The following is a 22,899-nucleotide window of genomic DNA, read 5'->3' on the forward strand; positions in this document are numbered from 1 at the left end:
TTGACACCATACACATCTGGCTACTCAGTTTCAAACAGACTTTATTAGTTCTTATTAGATACATGAAACTCACTTAACAAATGAAACATTTCTATGAATGAAATAACTTAATGTTGTAAAAGAGAAGAACAAAAGAGGGAGTTTAACAGAAGCTCAGCATGCACTGATCAGCTGATGATATGAGGGTTCTTAAAGATTCAGACACAATAACCCAATTAAATAATTAAAATCAAAACTAAAGGAAACCTAACATAAAACAAATCTATATCATACACAAAGTATCAAGGCTTTCACAATATCATTGGCTTTAATTATTCTAAAATAGATGATCTGACGATATACTGTATAATCATGTCTGGATGTAATCACTGAAGGTTTCTCCCTGACTGCATATAGTGCACCAAGGCTGCTTTCTAAAAAGACTGAGCAAATGACTTGTACAGTGATGTTAAAGGAGGGGGCATTTGGTTTGATGTTTTTAAATGTAAGTTTGGTAAACACTTCTCTCTTTCCCTGATTCGTTACGTCCTGTAATCTAACTGATCTGTGAGAGCCAAGTCAATTTAAAGTCTTTTTATATACGTACAAGTCTTATCCCCCTAAATTATTCTCCTAATCCAAACAAACGGAAATCTTCCACCTATAAAAAAACATTCTAATTTGCAAACAGATTTAGTAGCCCTGCGATATACACTGAATCAGAATGTCATTTTAAAATGTCACATCACTTCAAAGTGTTTCTAAGTTGAAGTAACAAAGCGAAAGTCAGTATAGTCCTAAAGAGTGGATCTTCACACCATTACATGCAGAAAAGAGTGCAGTGATTTATTTCAGTGGTTGACAGGAAATAGGCAGAGCAGATGTGCTGATTTTCTGTTTTTCTAGTCAAAGTTGAGCGGGTGGCCGTCGAAGTGAGTGAGCACATGATTCTCAAACACCTTCTGGTCGCAGTCCAGCGGGAACTGCTCGCTGCACATTGGGCAGATTTTCCAGTGGCTCTCCACATGCTCCTCAAACTTGCTCTGGTCATAGTTGGGTGGGAAGATAACCTCACACAGTGGACATCTTTTCATGTCCATGCTGCTCATGGGAAGGAGGACAGCAGAAGGGAAAGGCAGGGAGAGAGAGCTCACGTTAATAAGCAGTCGAGTATTGATGTGGGCAAACCAGGAGCGCAGGCTAATAAAGGGCATCTGTCTGATGCGATGTGGGTGGGCTGCTGCTCGACTAATACCAACAAAGGGGGGTTGTGCAGCAGAACAAACACTTTACACATGTTACAATGCACAGGTTTAGAAACTAGGGTGCGGCAAACTCGGACGGCATTTATGAGAGTTTGGGCATGTTAGGGTGCGTTACCTGGGATCAAAGCAGAAGGCTGTTTGTCCATCATTCACAAATGGGCTGTGAGTTTCAGTTGCGGTGGGCTGTTCAATGGTATTACCCTGAGAAGGAAAGGTAAAAAAAATCAATCCACTCATATACTGTAAATATTTAGCAAGAGAGCGACAGAGAAAGAAGTCAATCCAACCACATTTAACTGCATAATGCACAAGGAAGAGAGGCTTACGTTGTTATTTTGCTTTTCCTCAGACTCATCGTGGCCTTCTGGCCGGCTGTGGTTGCGGGTAGGTTGGATACACACCACATTGCTGTCCCAGGAGGGCGGACCCACAGGGGGCAGCCTAAGCAGCTGGTCATCTGAGAACTCCTCATCTGCCTCATCTGCAGGGAGAGAATCCAGAGACATAGCTACTGTAAATAAAATTTCTTTAATTGTTGGTGTAGAACTGTATATGTTACTTTCTGAAAGGAAAACCAACCTTTTGAGTCTGAGATGGAGTAAGGGTTCCCAAACTGCAGTTTGCTGGGGCTCTGAGAGACCAGCAGGGGGGTGGGGGCATCCTGGGTGTATGGGACCGGGTACTGCAGGAATAAAGGCACACTGGATTGGATGCTCTCCAAGCTGGTTTTCTCACTGCCCCCCTGATCTCCCTTCCTGCTACTGCTGCTGCCCTTCTGCAGCTCCTGGGGGACGCAACAGCAGAATTCAAGTCATATTTCACAACAACAAAGACCACTGGCAAAACTAAATGCCACCATGGGCAACATATTTTCTGAGTAACAACATATCTGGTTTCATCTCTCTATGCCTCTCACTCTGTCAAACTGAGCAATATATCAGTGCTGCAGTCAAACAGCAGCTCCTGAGATGTGAGTTCTTGCTTTAGTCTCACTCACACAGTTTAATTAGCGCCTTCATTAAAAAAGAAACTCTTCTCATTTTCAAAGGGAATAGGACGCTGTGTTTTATTGATGTTAGTTGCAGGCGCCAATTTAATTTACAGTCTAAACCTCAAATTGGGTCATTCTGCTTCTCTTAGCTGTAACAGCATTACCTCGAAGCAATATTTTAGGTCAATGAGGGCCTTGCTGTGGTCCAAAGTAATGGAATGGAAAATAAGAACTCATTTACTTTGCTTCTACAATTAGAGGCATATTAAACACAGGCCAGATTGGTAGAGGGAAAATGGCAGGGGAATGGCACTTTTCAGGGAATTTTTAGCGTGGAATAAGTCTATAAAAGCGAAAATGAAAGCTGTCACTAACCCCTTCCAGTTTTTCCTTCTCCTTCACAACAAGTGCGAGTGTGTCCTTCAGTTCCTTCAGCTCCCGTCCCTTCTCAGCAACTTGGCTCTGAAAAAGACAAAGGATTCAAAATGGAAAGAGAATGAAGAGAAATTTTCTATTCTCAATCTTTTAACATGTGCTACTGATTGAAAAGTGCATCATTTAAATACAGTCAGACCTCAGTGCATGGCATTAATTGATCTCGTCCATAAAAAGCTTCCCTTTGCTGAGGACTGATTTATGTGAATTACTGCTCAAAGCAAAACAACCTGTTTGAGTTCTTCTGAGACACTAAACAAATATCCGCCTGACCTGGGCCAAGCACAGCATTAGCCAGGCAACTGGAGATTACTCCTCAGAGCCAAGCTTCGCTCGTCACCAGAGCCTGACATAAACAGCAGTAAAATGTCGTCTTACAGATAGGCCTGCTCATAAACAACACTGTCAGAGCGACTGTGTTCAAGGGGAGAGCTAGCATCAAAGGTTCGATCCCTGAGCTAGACCAGCCATACCCAAGGGTAAAAATACAGAAGAGTCTAAAGAAGGACCTGCTTCAAAAGCAGCAGAAAACTGCTGGCAGCTGACGGTCTGAGCTGTGCTGAGTGTCTGTCTTCCAGTTATACTAACCTTGTAGCGATCTTCCTCTGCTGCCAGCTGCAGCTTCAGGTTTTCATTGGTCTTCAGCTGCTCCTTAAATTTCACCTCCATTTTGGCCAGTTCATCAGCAAACATGCAGCTACGCTCCTTCTCCTCCTATAAATAGCAGTCACACCAAATCGTACCTTTGTACTACAGAAGTCCTTCACATCGGGATTTCAACATCTAATTGAGGGATACATGACCAGTAACTTGAAAAAAAATAGTTTTCTTACCACCAGCATCTGCTTGCATTTTCTGTACCTATCATTTCTGTCTGACGCCTCTCTGCTGATGCCTTTGAGCTTCTCCTGGATGATGGCTTCCAGCATGGGATCAGCAGAGCCTGGACTCCCTGTGAAGACAAGTCAGACAGTGAGCTGAGGGAAAGCAACCGCACGTAGTTATTTTGTTATTGGTTCATCTTTTGATAATTAAAATGGCAAACTGATACGCTATTATACTTTAATGTGACATGATATTATAACCAACTTAAAATGTATCAAAGACCAGAGTCCAAACTTAAACGACTGATTTCTAAAGTGACAGGAAATTCAAGGCCCCATCTAAGAAATAACATTGTTGATAAACTTACACATTATTAGCAACTTAATCAGTACTTTTAATAATTGATTTAATATACAGTTTGGTGCAGTTCGACTCAACGTACCTGGCACTGATGTGTCTGGACTCACTGATGCAGGGACTGTTGTGGCCTCTTGTGCTGAGCTTCTCTTCAGCTCCTACAGACAGGAATAAAGTAAGTGGCAAAAAATGGCTCTAGATGCAACAAGAAGACAGAAAACAACAAAGAACATCACAAAAACTAACAGCGAAAGAAACAGTAAATTAGCACAGGCATGAGTTGGAAACACATAAGGATCTATAGACAATAAAAAAATAAAAGAATAAAATCTCAAACAAAAGTACACTTCTAAGAACAATTACAACATGACACAATTTTACAGCAGATGATGTGTTTGTGTATTTAATAAAGTTTGTGTATTAGTTTCACAAATGTGCAATTATAGATGACTTATACAAGCACATTGAATGATGATAAAGATGGATTTGTCTCATCTCAGGGTGTTGATTCCAGCCAAGAAATCAGCAACATAGACGAAAGAGTTGTCAAGGAACCTCTCTAACTCTGAGGATATTTAGTGGGCAGGTGTAGTGTTAGAGAAATCTAATGCGAGTTCTGTTTTTTCACTTGTCATGGGTATGTATAAAGTATTTCGGCTGGTATTTGGTGGGACCTACCCCTTGCTGCTCAGAGAGCTTAAGCGCTTGTTTTTGCAGTCGCTGACATTCCTTGTATTTCTCCTTGTAGTGTTCTGCAGCCATGTGCAGCCGCATCTTCAGGTCCTCCACCTCTCTCTGCAGCTCTGCTACAACAGCTACGTCTGCAGTAGCTTCCTCTTCTGCTTTGGCCTTGTGACGAAAAACAGGACAGAACAGACACATTAAACCAAGTAATGGGCCGACTGCAAAGAGCCCTATTAAGATGTAAAGACAGAAGGGAAACCCTTATTAATAATGCCTTTGAGAAATCATCTACAATGTCTAACAGTCTTTTCATAGTGAAGGGGTGCTGTCAAATGATGCTTCGGTGAAAGTGTGAAATGTTGATAAACATTACCGTAATATATATATATATATATATATAGACACACACACACACACACACACACACACACACACACACACACACACACACACACACACACACAAATTACTTTTATATTGTAGCTCACGACTGCTCTGGTGGGTATATGACAGAACACATCACCTACTTATGCCTACCATGATGATATTGACATGTCTAATAATGTTATGTTTCAAATACAGCTAATTCAATCAATAAAGTCTGACATCTAGATTGATCATCATCCTTACTGCTTCCTCTTTGGCCTCTGTCTTCATCTGCTCTACCAGGTGCTCCAGGTGGACACACTGGGCCTGAACTTCAGATTTGGCCTGGCGGAGGGCATCAGCCTCCACCTTCATGTGGTAGAGTTCAGACATGGTACGGTCACGGGTCCTAGAGGCGTCCCTCAACTCGGCGGCTAACAGGCTGGACTGCTGCTGGTTGGCCTGGAGCTGTTCCTCCTTCTGCCGCAGCTGCTCCTTAAGGGCCTTCATATCTCCCTGCCAGAGACAAACACATTTTAACATAAATTTGTTGTTATATGTTATTTTTCTTATTCCTATTCATGTTATTAGTAATCTACAAATCCTCATATGATATAAGAATGTATGAAATTAAATACTGCAAACGACGAATCTACCAATGTGCTTTCACTTTTTTAAGCTTTAAAAACAAAATTCTTTTTACCATGGGGGAAACTTTGGCCAGGATCTCTCTGTACTGTTTCTCCTTCTCAGTGAGGCACGCCTGGAGGCGTCCCACCTCCTCTTTAAACTGGGCAATGGTGTTTTCCTTGTTTACATCCACAGACTTCAGCATCTGCAGCTCTGCACTCAGCTTAGTGTTCTCCAGCTCCCGGTTTTTCAGGTGAATCTGGTGCACACACACAAATGCAAACACATGCCCACACACACACACACACACACACAGATGAGGTCATAAAACACAACAGAAGTTATAAAACATAAAGTTGTTGGCTTTTGCCTCAAACATGATCATGTACCAAAGCACATATGACTGTTAAAATAAATTTTGCATGACCTCAGTTAAAAAACAGATATTGAAATAGGCCCATAAAGTTTTCCTTGTGCGACGACCCCAGTGTGATGGTGTAAGTTAAAATAGGAATAGGTTTTTGGCTCAATTTCTGTGGCAACGGTACAGTATGTGGCACTCCCAGTTCCTGTGCAGTGCCCACCACAACAAAGACATAGAAAGACCAGACGGACCAGAAGGACACAGAAAAAGGCATGCCCTGTTTAGACTGTGTTTGGGCAACGATATGCAAAATAATTCCGGTTGTAAAAAGTGTAAAAAAGAAAGAAACCCGAAAAGTCGATGAACTGGACTTTCATTTTCTGGAATCTAATATAACAAAAATGTTGTAAATTATATGGACTGTAAAGCTGTCACTAAGTTAGCAGTCAACCTAACCACTGCTGAACCAACCCCATTGACATAATCATGTCACATGAACTCCCTCGCTGCTACTTATTTATCTGAGAAATCCCTATTGTGTTATTAATTTTTATTCAAGAACTAACACAGGAGAAACATTATCAGAACACAACTCTTTTGAGGAAATACATACGAGAAACATATTAACACTACCAGGATATTACCTTGTAGAGTTCCTTCTCATCTTTCTCATTCTTGAGATGAGATTCGAGTGTCTCCTTCTCTGTTGTAAGTTTCTTCACTCTATCTTTGAGACTAAAGAAAAGGTCATAAAAATGGTCACCACACATCACAACATCTATGTTCACAATCAGTGTTTGGAATAATTGATTAGGGATCATAAATTATGGCCTTAAAATTTTTACTTAGCAATAACTAACATATAAAACAAAGAGGCACATGATGATCAAAGTTGCAAAGTATGAATCCTCATGAGTTGATATTACAATTAAACATACTGTACTCTCAAGTTGATAAATAAATGCCAAAATAAAAACACAATTCTGAGTGTGAGTGGACCGAGGTTATTCTAATGTTCTGAGTATTAAGCTGGTAAAAATATAATTGTCAGTGCATGTAACCAAAACCAGCAAATCAGTGAATCTGCAACCTCACCCGTCCAGCTCAGTTTCCTTTTGTAAGCCCTTCTGGGTGACTCCAATCAGATCCTCCTCTAATTGTATAACTCTGGCTGTGGCCTCCTCCAGTCTCCTCTTCACCTCCTCTTTCTCCTCTTGCAGGGCCTGGGAAGAATTCTGCACCTCCTGGGAGACAATAAAATATGATGTTGGAAATAAGTAGAATAAAACTCAAACAATACTCGAGACCAACCAAAACACAGAGGAATGCTTCAGTTTGGTAACGTGCGTGATCTAAAGAAAGTCATTCTCAGTCATAAAATAAATAATTTACTTGAATTTGTGCCAAGACCTACATAAATCTAGTTGGGGTTAAAAACATGGCAAAAATAATGCCAGCTTCCTAGTACATTACTTTCTAATCTCTGTCTTCGACTGTTATGGAAAACGTGTGCAAAGCATAAAAAGTTTATTGTCTTTGAAAACCAAGTCTACATCAAAACGAACATTATGGCTCGATGCAGAGTTTTCAATCTTAAAAGATGACATCAAAAAAGCAAAAGGAAATGATTTTTTTACAGTTTGTTTATAGGCAGAATTTTGGAATCTTTATATTCACACCACATAAAAAAATCATATAAAAAGTATAGTCATAAAATTAACAGCCACAAAATCTGTAATCATGTTTTCATCTGAAAGCTGTTTTAAAACCAGCAGATTTATGGCAGAGGACAGCAATATGAATTATTACTGACACTTCTTTTAAGACTTAATGTTATGCTATAAAAAACTGAATTACAACTTTGATAATACAGACATTCATATCTGTCAGAGTGTGATTTATACTTTAGTGGATCACGAGTTTGGATAGCTATTCATATTTGCAGTCTTTCACTAGGGGGTGCTAAAAGACTGTTTGACCAAATGTAAAACTACAAGAGGCAGACAAGAGCATCAATCAAATTTATTATTTTAGCATGTACTGCTAAACTAAAGTACAAACACATTATAAAACGGAAAGGAACAAAGTATTTTGTTTCATTTACCAGATCTGCAAGTTTTATAAAAGCATCAAACATGCCTTTTCCCCTCCTTACTGCTAGTTCTCTTTGCTTACTTGGTTCTCTCTTCTCAGCTGGGCACAGGTCTCTTTCTCCTGCTCATACTCCTTCTGCAGGCTCTCCTTCTCAGCTTCCAGCTGCTCCTTCTCCTGCTGCAGGAGAGCCATGTTTTTGACCAGCTCGTCTTTCTCTCTCTGGGCTTCTTCCATCTTTTGCTGCACAGAAAAATAAATTGTTCAAGATGTTCAGGCTGTCCACATAATAATTCAATGTGAACAGTGATGTATTGAGTAGCTCTGCTGAGGAACACCCTACCTCAAGGAATCCAGCCTTGGTGGTGACCACCAAGATGTCAGAGTTACATTCATCTTCCACAGTCAGCAGCTCGTCCTCTGACGGGCTGTTGGCACGAAACTGGAACGGCGTGCTGGCTCCACGGATCTCACCTTTGTGGGTCACATAACAGAACTGGTAGAACTCGCCGTCGTCATTGGGCACATAATATCCTGGGGAAGAATGACACCCAGTGAACTCAGTGCACAGCAGTACAGAGAAGAAAAGCAAAAGATATTTCTGAATAATTTTATTTAAACTGCAGTTATCCCAAATATTTAACAAAGCATAATTCTAACTTTGACGTAAGTGTGGAGATATAACAGATAAAAGTGGAGAAAGTGTTACACTACATATGTGTGATTTTGTGGGTTTGGATCTAAAAAACAAATAAGACATGTCTTTCTCCCTTTTGTGTCAGTTTCCATCACTTTATAAAAAAGCTGTATAAAAGTTAAAAAAACACCTAACTAAAATGTGTTTCACACCAGTACAGAGATCTGTGGGCAAAGTTTCTCATTTAGCTCTATCCAGTGACTTGGTATTAAAGTTTTAACAATCCTCTCAACAGCCCTCTGATATGTGGTTATTAAGAGGTGTCAAACTTATATAAAAACTATGGTATGATCTTACCCTGAAAGACCACTGTTCTGTTGACTGCGGTGCCTTCCACATAGTTCTCAGGGAGAGGCGACCACAAAAATGTGTAATAGTCCCTCGCTGTGCTCCAACCAACCTGTGAGACATAGTGGGGAATCCATTCAACCAGGCGCTCTCACCACATCAGTGTAAGATAATAACAATGGAAGATTAACAGGGAGACTTCCTAGAATTCACACAGTGCCACTTCCAAAATATCTCAAACTGGTTTATTACTCTAATCATGGGGTTTTCAATCTAAGTTAGGATGATAGCGCAAGACAATGCTTACTGTGACTTTTTTTTCTAAGAAAAGAAAACGATCATTTCTGTAAACCTCTCCAACTCCTGGTCACCATGTGCATGTGGCCCGGCCCTTGTCATGAACAAGCCAAACTGTGGAAATGTAGCTACAACTCACTTCTAACAGGAAGAGGAAAATAGGTGAAAATTTTATACATAGGCAACTTGAAAATGAAAACCAAAACGTAATTATATGTATTTTATGTGTTGTTAACTGATGGCTGATGAGGGGGGAGTACAGAAAATACATCCATAACTTCAGCCCGGTGCCATAAAACTGTCAAACAAAATCAGAGTCACATCGAGTGGGCTGGCTTTCGGTGTGCACACACAGGCACACACGCATCCACAACAAGCCCAGTCAAACCAGCCGATTACACCAGTCTCTGCCACAAAACATAGATTAAGTTGTGTGATGGGACACACAAAGTTTTGCACGAATTATATTTTAAATATTCATGTAGACAGATCATGTTTAAATATATACTATTACAACAGATGTTGCTTTTGATGTCATCAGGGTTTTTTCCCCCAAATCTGTGCAGTTTATTCTCTCACCTGTGTACAAACAGCCTACAGCTACAATACTGTGAGTGTTCATCAGAGCCAGAGATAGAAGGCCCTGTTGCTCCAAAACCCCCAATTGTTACGAGCGCATTTCCAGCCTCAAGCAGTAAAGAACAGGAAGCAATTAAAACATGCACCTAGTTAGTGAAAGTCATTACTGAAGGCTAGCGTTCACCAGTCCACTCATTAGAGCCGTAGAGGTGGTGGTGGGTGAAAACTCTGAGAGGAACTCATTCACTTACAACAAACTGGTCTACAATGTGTATAAATAGGAGTAGAGGAGGAAGAGGTGGGGTAGAGCAACCAGTAAAAACTGGACCGGTGACTCAACCAACAACACAGGCAACACTGCAATCTCCAAAAAAAAACAAAGAAGAAGTTACAAAATTACCACAAGGCCAACCAAAGCAACATTTATTTTAACTTTAACATAACATTTCACCAGCATTCCAGCAAAGTCGTACTTCTGAAAGAGAGCTGAAGGGAGTTGGTGGCAATGTTGCTGCAGGAGGTAATGGATTGTCAGTCAGACTGAGTAAATTCAGGAGCAAGTTGCTCATGAATCACAAAAAGAGGCTTGGCTCAGAGACAGGTTAATTATAAAGCTGTTCTTGGTTTGTCCTAGGCCACTCTGACAACCTGTCCCAACAACATTCCTCCATGAAGCTGAGAAAACTGAGAACAGCTCACATCAGGCAGTATGGTGAATGTTCCAACATCAAAGGGCCAAAGGCTGTTCAAGAGCAAATAAGAACCTGTCTCCCATCTATTCATCATCAATAGCATATCTAGTTTTTGTTTGACTTGCCAAGTAAAAGTGTGTAATTTAAACATTTGTAAATTATTGTAGGCTGACATGTGACAGCATAAATTAAAAATCTGAAAATAATTCATTTTCAAAGTAGTCATAATTCTTTTAACATATAATCTTGAACCAACTTACTGACAGTTGTGCTGACAAGTCACATTACAACTGACTGAACCAGAAGATATTTTCTAGTTTTACCTCCATCACGGAATTAGACATATTGGAAAATGCACTATGTTCACATCAGAAGCACACTAAAAGTTTGCCTAGAAACCCTTATGAAACCGGTAGCATTCCCAAAGATCTAAAGCAGAAGCTGCTCTGCTTGACTTGGAACCAACAGCAATTAAATGTGTATAAGGAGCTAACACTCATGCACAGCGTATCTAGGTATCTCTATGCATGCAAACACAAGAACTTGGCAAGTTTACATCTGTCAGCACTGCCAAGAACATTTAAACGATTTACGATCCTGCACTCAGCCTTTTCCAGCTCAGCTCTGTGTTTTAGAGCCTCAAGAAATTAGCAATTTTAAGATCTGTACTGCCAGTTGGTGCCTATCTTCAGGCTAAAAACACAATGTGATATGGCATCCAGCTACAACAGAGTGCTGAATTCAGTATTTAAACAGCCTCCAGACATTAGCCTGACATTACCTCATTTCTAAGTGTGCTTGGCAAAAAACTCTGCATACATCCATTTTTCAAATCTACAAAAATGTAATGAAGAGCAAACACTAAAGATATGAATCGTTGACATTCATTTTCAGACAGAATGAGTATGACGTTTTCATCAATTTTACAAAGAGATCAACCATTTAAATCTCTCTGTATCACATACTGCAGCTAAACTGCAATAATCAATTTTGGCTGGCTTAATGGCATTACTGTATGCTACCAGAATAAGCGCACAATAACAGCACATTTCTGAATTCCAACCTATGAGCAAAAGCAACTATTGCAATCACACTGTCATCAACAGAGAAACACTTTTATTTCATCTGGTGTGACTTAATTCCAGCTTTCATCTCATTTCTGGTAGATAAAAAGCATGTTGGTCTAGAAAAACGTAGAGCCACATGCTTCTTTCTCTATCCACGACTCACTACAGATAAAGCTAAAATAAATTCCTGCCACTGTATTTGATTTAATGTGCTCCTGTAACGAGATCCATGTGGGACATTCAAGTGTGTGGTGGGGGTCAAAATGCTCCATTAACTCTGCCAAACTCATTTTTCAAGTCAAGCTGACTCGCACTCTCTTAATTTTTCTCACCATTGAATAAGGACAATCTCGATATTGTATTTTCTGCAAAATAATAATTCTGAGGCATGGCTGCCAAATGTCCACCGACACAGATTCATCCCTTTTAAGTTAAGTCTCTAAGATAGCCAAGATGTCCTTGCTCGAAGCTAAAGTGAGGTTAACATTACACCATACATAATATGTTCTAGCCTTCAGAATACATACTATATAACTATGGGTTTTCAGAAGACTACCACTTCTACCACTACTACTACTACTACTAATATTCATTTATATCTTCTGTTTTCTTCAAATGATTTTATAATACATTGAATAGGAAAACTCACCTTGAATATGCCAACCCAGTCCTTTGGATGTGGTTTGATGAACTGCGTCAGGGTATAGTGACACTCCAGCGCAGCATGCGGCAGGTAACTCTTCCCCACATTTTGGAAGATGACGTGGGCAAAATTTGATGTGTCCATGTTGTTGTCTAATAAAGTCCCGTCCAGGAACAGTGCCATAAATCACTCAGTGGTGGCTACACAGGAAGAGACAAGCAACAAAATATATGATTAAAAACAACAATAACCACAGAAACAAGAAAAAAATAACACTCTTTACAATGACTGAGAGTAACTGAAACCAGTTCTATACAAGGAAGTTAAATTAATTCTGAGATTCTTACAATTACTGTATATTGGTATTGAATAATATGTAATTCATTGTATCAATTATCTAGTTTACAGTAATTTGAATCATATCTTTATAACATTGCTAAGAATGCATGCATTTTAATGAGGGATCATGTCCTCTTTTTGCTTAGGCTGACCATTTCATATTCACAGATCCATAGTCAGTTTCAGACAGCAATACATATACATAATACTTTATGATTTTAAGTGTAAATGTTGACTGCTGAAACACACTTACACTGATAATGCTGACAGGTACGCAAAGGATTATGTGACTATGTGACTACACTTTGGCAACAGTTTCCTTCCTAAAATGCAAAACTGAAACAGCTGTTCCAAATGAGAAAACAGACCTATCCTCAGTGGTAATCCAAGAAGAGTTGAATCGAGGACAACTGGACTTGGCTGTAGATAATTGGAGGTGAAATGTCTAAGTATCTACAACCATGTCCAGTTGTGCTCGATTCATCGTTTCCTGGATATCCATGACCTGGGTGACTGAGAATCCTTAAAGATAACCTCAGTGGTGTAAACCATATCTACCAATAAAGTAGAAATAATTTTACTGTAGTGGACTTTGTACCTGACTCAAGTATCTTTCTGATTACTTTCATTTTCATGTATTATGAAAGTAAAACTCATATTTATACCCTTTAAACTACCCAGTCTACACTTGAAATTCAATACATGCAGGTAAATAGATTACTTAATTTTGAAAATAGTAACATATCATTTGATCTTTTGATGCTTTGATGGGTGACATTATTTTTTATTTCAGTCGTTGTTTTTGCAAAATAACTTTACTTTTACTAGCTTAAGTAGTTTAACCTATTATGCATCAGCTTTATAATCAGGTATATTAAACACCTAATAGTGCCCATTAATTTAGATGACAGCAGAGAAAGACTCTTCTTACTACAACTGACCACATTGATTGCATTTGGGCCTCAGCTGATATAATTTTGCCCGTCGTAATTAGGCCTGTGACAGTCAAAAAATTTTGCTCAGATGATGATCAGAAACTCTGAACAATATTGTGGTCTACAGCAATTACGAATTTCTCAACCTGGTGTGTGAGTTGTCAAAAGTCCATAGTAGTGGCTGAAATTGACGACTTGCAACTACAAACTGCGCGGTGAGGCCTAATGTGAAAACAGATATCATATCTGGCTAAGTTAGCTATACAGCTAACTAGCTATCGTTTGACACATACTTTACAGGACAAGAATACGTGTCAAAGCAGGACAAATATCTATTTGTTACTTGGAAAAACTACTGAGCAAAATATCCACTTTAACTAGTAAATAACATAGCGTTAAGTTAGTAACGTTACAACGCCCTTAACGTAAAAAACAGAGCAGCTAACTACGGAGCACTGCTATCAACTGGAGGACAAGGTTAGCTAACGTAAACAGTTAGCAACGGTGTCTCTCGAGATAGATCCTAAAAACTCGTGTCAAACGGTTTAATCAGCCATGTTAATAAAATAAACCTTAAACATACCCAATTGCCATGTTGAACTGACGCTGAAATCCGAGTGTATCATGAAAACAATTGTTGACGCAGTTCAGTGCTTTCCCTTACCTTCTTCCTGGAATAATAACAACATTACGTCATTTCCGGAAAGGGGACCTGCTCGGGAATCCCACCCGACGGAAAAAAAGTTTACAATGAAACCAAAGAATTAATGTCTCATATAATTAAAGAATGGTTATTACATAGATTATTCTATCATTTGAATATAAATATATAAATAAAATATAAAATAATTAAAGAATGCATGCACAAAAAAAAGATTTTTTTCTAAACTGATTGAAATAGCAGTGGTGGAATGAACTAACTAAAGACCTTTTAGCTACTTTTCTTAGCCTACTTAATATTTTTGCTCCAGAGATTAGCAGATCTGTTTTGAAATTTAAAAAAAAGATAAAATAATAAAATATAGGGTATATAAGTAGTTTTACATTTGATACTTAATGTAAATTTTGCTGATAATGCTTATGTACTTTTACTTAAACGCAGTTTGAATGCAGGATTTTTTCTTAAGTATTTTTGCAAGGTGGTACTGCTTCTTTTACTGAAGTAAAGGACCTGAGGAGGTTCTCCCACCATTGTCAATAAGACAGTCCCAAAACAAAGTTTCTGTGAGACCTGCTGTAAGCAGGTACAGCCTGTCTCGGGAGACTTCAGAGATTTACATTGATGTAACGTCATAAATATAAGCACTAAAAAAGAAATTTAACAACTCTTAACTGTTGATATGAGAGCCTGAATATATATTTATATCAGACCCGCCCCCTATAGCTCAGTGGCTGAATTTGGGAGGCCGTGCTGCGCAGCTCTGTTATTTGATTGGATAGAGGAATCGTCATTAACGTACGTACTTCTACGTCACACGTAAGGTCAAGAGGAAAGAAGCATGGCCGCTGTGTTCCGAGCGTCTCGGTGCCTAGTTGGAAGGAGTTGCAGGCATGTCGACTATGCACTTGGTAAGGAGAAAAAACTGAGCCTGTGAATGCAGAGTGCACGTCGCTGCGCATACGTTAGAAGCTCAAGTTGTTAGTCGAAGGCCCTATGTGACATAAAAAACACTAGTTTTGCTGGAAATGTTGGAAGAGAAGTTTGAGTTCTTTTCCATTACATTGGGTTTGGTTGTTTCCTTTGCTGGTTGAGGGGCTTTTCTGTTAAAATTTTGCGCCGAATTGTTTGCCAGAGCTGCAGTATTTCAAAACGCCAGAGGTTAAAAATGGTCAGCATATGGTCTTATGTCCTACTGTACCCCGTCTGCCTGTTTTATTTAAGGCACATTATGTAATGTCAGTCACCCTGCACCTTTTGAAAGAAATGGTCGGTGGCTCTCAACCAGAAGTCAAATGAGCGGCTGCGAGGGATACAATACAATACAATCTCACATAAGTGTATATACAGTATGTAGTCATTTTATTTTTAGTTTGAAGATGAACTTAAGGATTCAAAGTTATATCTTTGGTGCATGTCATCTAACACTGAATTGATGTTGCTTGTGTTGACCTGTTATCAAGGTCTACTTAGGTAAGCACTGAAAAAGCTTGGGTATCATTAAATCAGATGACTTTGACACCGAAGGGCGACTACAATGGGTTAAAATGTAAATTAGACATAAACTGCACTCTTGGCCAGGGTAAGAAGTCACAGCTTAGCAACACTTTTCTTTATTAGCACCAGATAAAATGTTCTACCTATCCAATACAATCTAAATAGATATCTACAAAAACATGTTTGGTAAAAATTAGGGATCTTGAAAAATAATAAGCTTTTTTTTTTCTTAATTCCTGATTATGTGACAAAGATAGTGTGTGTTGTCATTGATCCATTTGGCCATTATGTTGTAGTCTCCACAAGGTCTATGGCCTCAAAGACACAGGTGGGGTTTATTGGTCTGGGCAATATGGGAAACCCAATGGCAAAGAACTTGCTGAAGCACGGATACCCAGTCATTGCCACAGATGTGTTCCCGGAGTCCTGCAAAGAAGTGCAAGAGCTGGGTGCTCAGGTGAGATAGTAAAATCCACACAAGTCTTTTTTTTTTTTTTTTTTTTTTTTTTTTTTTTTTTTTTAAATGTTTCCCTGTTTGTTTGCTTCTAGACCCGTGCTTTTGTGTGTTTTCTCAGATTGTGGATAATCCTGCTGAGGTAGCAGACAAGGCAGACCGCATTATCACCATGCTCCCCTCTAGTCCCAATGTCATAGATGTGTACACAGGACCCAATGGCATTCTCAAGTACGTTTTGGTCTCTCTTTTAATATGTGCAAGCTAACTGCATGCAGCTATCATTCACCTAACCATTATATATTTTTCTCAACAGAAAGGTCAAGAAAGGCTCCCTCCTCATTGACTCTAGCACCATCGACCCAGCTGTTTCAAAGGAGATGGCTGCTGCTGCAGAGAAGATGGGTGCAGTTTTTATGGATGCACCTGTATCAGGAGGTACATTTCACATTTGTGATCATGATTTAGGTTGTATAATTTATATTCCAATTCGCTGTCTAATCTTGAAATACATACATAGAGTTGTGAGTTTATCAGATTACCTTCAAATTATTCAAATTTAAATACAACAGTCCTGCAATAAATGCTACCATCGTGAAGGTTATAATGTTGTCTAAACTGTTTTGGAGAGGTTAAACTGTATGCTCATTTTGGTGGCCCTTGTGGTGCTGGGACCTGAAATGCATTATAGGTGCTTCTAATATTTAGTAAACCATCTCTGAAATAAATAGGTGAAGGAAAACCGAGGGGTTTAATAAGCTGGCAATCTATTAAAATATGTATATATTAGTGTTTTCAAGCAAATCAAATCAAGAATTCCTCCAATTTTATAGCATTAACAATAATAATGTAGATTCAACATTATACTTGGTCATACCATGGCCTCCTATATGTATTACTGTAACTACATGTGTTGTATGTGTAAACTGCATGGAAGGGGCTTTGATTTAAATGCAGCTGTGCAACATATTAACTGTACTCACCAGCTGCTTTAATGTTATGTAAAGTTGAACCTAAAATACACACAAGCACGTACTATTTCGGGGGAGGCAAATTCAGTCTTAATGCCGCTCTTTGCTGGAGCACTTGTTAATAAAGTGCACCAACAACAGCCTCTATCTGAGGAAGAAGAGGAGGAGCTGCTTCTGCCAGTTTGTTTGAACTTGGCCTCGTCAATGTCAGGACAGCCACTTTCTTTGACTTGAAGTTGGTCCATTTTATGGTTTGGCGGCCCTAAAGATTAGTAATGATTTATATGCTTCCGTCCTGTGGTAGTGCACATGGATTAAAGTCGTCCTGCTTTCTGCCTTGAACTTCTGTGTATCTGTGTGTATGTGTGCGTGCATGTGTGTGGCAGCAGCAGTTTAACTAGTGCAAACTGAAGTGTATGTCATACTTTAATGTCATGTCTATCACCAGGCTTTTGCTCCTAAATGAAGCTTTTTGAACATCGCCAGTGGTCAGGCAGTAATCAAAAGAAGTACAGTGGCATGGTTGTGACTGTTTAACCCAGTGTGGTTAAAGCTTAAACATAAAAGCACACATGGTGGCGGGGACGTAATTGAGTCAGCATGTGTCTAATAGTTGTTTTTTCGTGTGGAAAAAAATGTAAGGACCAGACGAGATAACTGCCATCTTTCATTTTTCCTAAATAAGTAAAATTTGAAACTGGTGATGTAGAGGAAAAAAGTATTATGAAGAAACATTGCATGTAGTAATTTTCTCGGGAAGGGTTAATCAATCTGGGACATCTCTGACAGGGAGCGACCACGCAGTTTTCCAGTAAACATTCCTAAATAAGAAATGGATCATCTTTGACAAAAATGTCTGCTGGTCAGGTTTTTTTTTTCTTCTTCTTTTGTTTTTGTTATTTTTTATACTCCAAAAACAATTTGTACTTCTTTAGATGGAAAACAACCGTGCTGCTGTAGTTTAAAGTTCCACTGGCTCCAGCTTCCCCTGGATAAAATCCACAAACCTGTTCTCTAACGGCTTTGTTATTGTAACCAAAGGGCATATAACAGATGTAGTAGACTTATCGTATTTGTACCACTCACGAAAGAAATGACACCTTTTCTCGAATCTTTTGAATCATGGACTGGATATTAAGTTCAGATCTTTACATAGGTGTCCTTTCAGGGCATGTTGTAAGCGTTTTTTTAGAGTAGATTGGAACACAATTTTTAATAATTTTTAAATGATGCAAAAATCTATCATTAATCCAAAATCATAGAGAAGTTGTTTAAAAATATTTTAATACTCGCCCCTATATGCAGTTAATTACTTCAACGATTGAATCTCAAATTTCTTTTCCATCTATACTGTGTGGCACCTCTTGGACAAGTCAGTTTTTAGTGTTATCCAGTTAACACTGATATTTCTCATTTCAGTAACTGACTTCAAATTCATTAAGACTGGATTTATCTGAGTCTCATATAATGAAAGCAAATCTGAAGATGCAGTTATCCGTTCTGACACAGCTACTGGTCATATTTCTTTCTTTCTCTGTTTTTACTGTGAACGGCAGAAATCTCAGTGTCGACTTTGCTGTGTTAAATGAGTTCCATTTTACATCACGTATATCATCTTTAATTACCACTATTATCTGTGAATCTATTACTCATGCATTACCCATGCATTTGTTTTTTGTTTTTTTGGCCTAACTGTTGAAAATCCCACTTGTCTCCACCAGTTCAGTCTCTAACTTCCACTTAATAGAAAATGCTGCTGGCAGACTGCTCACAAAGACTAGGGAGAGGGAACTGTATTACACCCATTTTTGGCCTCTCTCCAATAGCTTCCTGTAAACTTCAAGATTAATTATATATTAAGTATGCTGGTTAATTTCTTGAAAACCATGTGGCTTACATCTGGTTATTGTGTTGTTACCGAGCTTTTAACCCCATGTGAACCTGAATGCATCGTCAAATATACCAATAGATCCAGAAACAGCTGTTCCTAAATCTAGGAAGAGGCTGACCAAACTTTTTCCAATTAAATCCTGAGGCTTTGGACTGACATGCTGAGTGAGAACAGGCTAAATGGCTTATTGTCCTCATCCAATTTTTTTTTGTTAAAGACAGACTTGGTTTTAAGACTTAAATGACTGATTGTTTCCCATTTATTATAACCTTGCATGCAATACTGCTTTCTCATTTGTGTTAATTTTTATACGAGGCACATTGCAATTCTGTTTTGTGAATAAGATTCATAGGTCCCCTATTTACACCAAGTTAGTCCCTGTATTTCCAAACTACTGAAGGAAAAACGATCCTGTTTTTTTCTTCTCTCACTTCAAAAGCATTAAATTTCTAATAGACATGTCCATTAAGGTCTTTATTTATTCTGGATTATGTTCAGACACTTTTATAAATGTATTTTGTAGCCTAACGATTGCTTTTTTTTTTTTTTTTTTTTTTATAAAGCATTTCATTATTTTTCTTAGAGAGCTGACAGGAAATAAGAGGGAGAGATTGGGCTCGATGTGCAGCAAAGATATTTAAACTTGTATTTATTTCAATATCTTTTTTTTTTTTTTTTTTTTTTTATCTCAATGAAACATTTCTGGTCGTACTGTTTGTCTATGTTCCAAAGAAAGCTTTGTCCATCAGGACAATGAAGGGTAGTGAAGTAGACTGAGGACCCATACAGTGTGGCTGTTGTCAGGCAACAAAACACTTGGCTTCTTGGGGAGGTTTGACCCTTTCATGCTGTTTCTGGAGCTCTAAAAAGAAAAGACGAACTTCAGTGTAAAGTGTCTAAATTTTTTCTTATTGAAGGTTTTTCTTAGTCACTACATGAATGAAAAACTTTTTTTTTTTTTTTTAATATTGTGCTAAACGAGTATGATAAAGGCTGGTAGTTGCTATTCCTTCTACTTTAGAGAAGGTTGCTTTGATTAACATTATGACTTTTAGTTAAATCATGGCTTCCTTCAATCTGCTTTTATTTAAACTGATCCTATCTAAACTTTCAGAAAATACTGCGCTAGATACCAACCATCACTGCATGCCTGTACATGGGTCATTGTATGTAAGCATGATATCCCATTCCTAGGTGTGGGTGCCGCTAGTTCGGGCAAACTGACTTTTATGGTCGGAGGAGCAGAGGAGGAATTTACTGCAGCTAAAGAACTACTCAGCTGCATGGGAGCCAATGTGGTTTACTGTGGTCAAGTTGGAACTGGACAGGTATGAACAGATATTTCATATTAACTCTGAAATGTTGGGATGCATTTGTGATTCAGATGAAGTGTGTGTTTTTGTTTTTGATTGTTTTAAAGTTGAATGCAAGATAATAGTTGATCAACTGTGTATGTACTTGTTAGCCACTTTTGTATGAATAAGAATTGTAATAGTCCTAAAATATGATGCATACGTTGCAGTTATTGATTACTAATACTCTGTCATCTCTTACAGGCTGCTAAAATCTGTAACAACATGCTTTTAGCAATTGGAATGATTGGTACGTCAGAGACGATGAACTTGGGAATCAGGTGAACACTCTTTTGGACACAAACAACAGGAAACTTGTAATAATCCTGTCCGTATATGCAGCTGCAATATATTTTCTGTAACATTAAAAAAAATGTTCTTCATTCACAGACTTGGTCTTGATCCTAAACTGTTGGCCAAAATCCTGAACATGAGTTCAGGCCGGTGCTGGTCTAGTGACACCTACAACCCTGTACCTGGAGTCATGGAGGGGGTCCCCTCTGGGAATAACTATCAGGGAGGCTTCGGCACTCAGTTGATGGCGAAGGTCAGTTTTAAGTCATGTTAAACTCGACAGGACTCCATTTCTCAGGCCTGTTTCTCAGTTTGGTCATTAGTATTTCCACAAAAATGTCATCATAGGCCTTGTAATCACAAATATGAGGTAATAAAGCACATTTTCTGATTATAATAGGTATATTTCCTCTGATTATTGTAGAGAAATGATTTGTTCCTATGAGCCGCAATATGTTTGCAACGAAAACAATACAAAAATATGTTTTGCTTTATGTGGATTTCTTTTTTTTCTTTTTTTTTTTTTTTCAAAAGAATTTGTGTCTTTGGTCACACAACTTAAAATGATGCTGTGAATTACTCAGCTGCAGTTTACGTCCCTCTTTAAAGGGAATCAAGCTCATATTATTACAACATAAAGAAAAATTCTCTGTGGTGTGTGGACTGGTGGTTGTGGTTTGAGAGTTTAATTTTCAGCTCCACTGGTTTTTCTTTTCTGCTCTTTCTTTTTTAGGATTTAGGCCTCGCACAGAACACAGCCACCAACACAAAGACTCCTGTCCCCCTCGGCTCCTTAGCCCATCAGATGTACCGTATGATGTGTGCACGCGGTTATGCCAATAAAGATTTCTCCTCCGTATTCCAGTTCCTGCGTGAGGAGGAGGGCCAGTAATGTCAGCCTCCACCCCGTCCACAGCCTTGCCTTGCCAGGCCTGGCCCTGCACAGGACTGACATAGCGTAGTTAGGGTGCATTTTGCACTGAGGACTTTTTTTTTTTTTTTTTTTTTTTTTTTTTTTTCAAAGTTGTGAAACACGAAGCAACAGAGAGCTCCAAGACAGTGTGACAGATCATGTGAGCACTTCTCTCCTATTGGAAATCATGTTTCCTGTGTGATCTAGCCTTTCTGAAATAACACACTCCTTTTTAGTTTTAGAAGCAAGTGAATTGCCAGATTTGCAGATGTGGATCCAGAGGATGAGTAAACTGTCGAGCAGTGGCAGCTTTGCAGATTGCATTACTGAAAATGCAAACAGTGTGGTGGGAATCTGTGGTGTTAAGAAGACAACTCATAATCTGTCTGTTTCAAGGCTAAACATCTGCAAACACTGTTTAGTCTCCACATATTTATCTTTTGTTTGTGATCATTTCTTTATGTTGCCTTTTTTTCTGTTCATAGGGGTTATTTCTCTTCACATTCGAAATGTTACTTTGGGATAAGAGTGTCATATCCTGGTAGGAAATAAAGACAAATTGTGATGTCTTTAACTTTGTGAAAATTTAATTTACCACCTTCCTTTATGGTCCATCCTTTCTTCTTCTGTGGAACTTCAGCTTAACTCTAACATGATATTTGCAAACTGCAGGCACCATGTTTACTCAGTGATTGGGCTGTTTTGTTGTAGCACTGTCAAATGATGTTGTTGTTGTTGTTGTGGGAATAATTATCACACAGATTCCATGGGAAGATCTTTGCGTGGACTCAATCATGGGACGCAAACTTGCATTTAAATGCAGCCAAACCTCAAACGAAGAAGAAGACAGATGCTGATTCTCGCGGTGAAATGGCAATTTTAATTCTGAATGCCTTGTATTGCACAATTTCCCTTCATGACTCTGAACCCCAGTAAGTTAAATAGCTCCCAAATGTTTTAGTTTGCATCCTGTGTCCCACTGGTTCAATACTCGGGATAAAATGTAGGACAAACATTTGCCTTTAGGAGCCTGGCTGCAGTGGCGCGATGCGGAGAGAAAATCACTGGACCTGAACATTGTTCCAAACGATAAGAACGCATCAACTTTTTTCAGTTAGAAATAAATTATCCAGCACATCTCATCCCGATGCTAGAAATTCTTCTTTAATGAGGAGTTATTTTTTTGTTGTTGTTGCCTACTTCATAAATATGAAAGAAAGTTGCAATCGACTGTTGCACCCTGTAGTCCGAGTCAGTGATTTTTCTTCCTTTTTTGGTGGGGGTGGGGTGGGGGGTCTTCTCTATCACCACTTAGGCCAGACCAGGAGGGCGGCATGTTTCTGAT

At 38.8% G+C, this 22,899-nt stretch overlaps 2 protein-coding genes across 3 annotated transcripts; one reads left to right on the forward strand and one right to left on the reverse strand.

Moving 5' to 3' along the window:
* Positions 1-24: 24 nt before the first annotated feature.
* tax1bp1b (Tax1 (human T-cell leukemia virus type I) binding protein 1b) lies at positions 25-14,218 on the reverse strand. 2 transcript variants are annotated; one of them, XM_087173147.1, is made up of 18 exons: positions 14,108-14,218; positions 12,257-12,450; positions 8,982-9,084; positions 8,331-8,521; positions 8,072-8,230; positions 6,992-7,140; positions 6,541-6,631; positions 5,606-5,791; positions 5,167-5,418; positions 4,531-4,701; positions 3,938-4,010; positions 3,504-3,622; positions 3,259-3,384; positions 2,611-2,697; positions 1,824-1,926; positions 1,571-1,725; positions 1,360-1,445; positions 25-1,080 (listed from the first exon to the last, which is right to left on the reverse strand). In XM_087173147.1, exons 2-18 carry the CDS (start codon positions 12,431-12,433, stop codon positions 882-884), a joined length of 2,427 nt encoding a protein of 808 aa, XP_087029273.1. In that variant the 5' UTR covers positions 12,434-12,450; positions 14,108-14,218; the 3' UTR covers positions 25-881. The 2 variants fall into 2 exon arrangements, with proteins under 2 accessions (XP_087029273.1, XP_023258832.1); XM_023403064.2 differs by having other exon boundaries at positions 1,824-2,028.
* A 778-nt stretch (positions 14,219-14,996) lies between these two features.
* On the forward strand, positions 14,997-22,128 carry hibadhb (3-hydroxyisobutyrate dehydrogenase b). The gene is made up of 8 exons (XM_023403152.2): positions 14,997-15,093; positions 15,976-16,136; positions 16,255-16,364; positions 16,450-16,571; positions 20,190-20,323; positions 20,552-20,628; positions 20,738-20,894; positions 21,375-22,128. Exons 1-8 carry the CDS (start codon positions 15,024-15,026, stop codon positions 21,531-21,533), a joined length of 990 nt encoding a protein of 329 aa, XP_023258920.1. The 5' UTR covers positions 14,997-15,023; the 3' UTR covers positions 21,534-22,128.
* The last annotated feature ends 771 nt before the right edge of the window (positions 22,129-22,899 follow it).

Source organism: Seriola lalandi, unplaced genomic scaffold (assembly GCF_002814215.2).
Source record: "Seriola lalandi dorsalis isolate HSWRI2012SDOR001 ecotype SW California unplaced genomic scaffold, Sedor1 jcf7180002054062, whole genome shotgun sequence".
NCBI classification, from domain to species: Eukaryota; Metazoa; Chordata; class Actinopteri; order Carangiformes; family Carangidae; genus Seriola; species Seriola lalandi.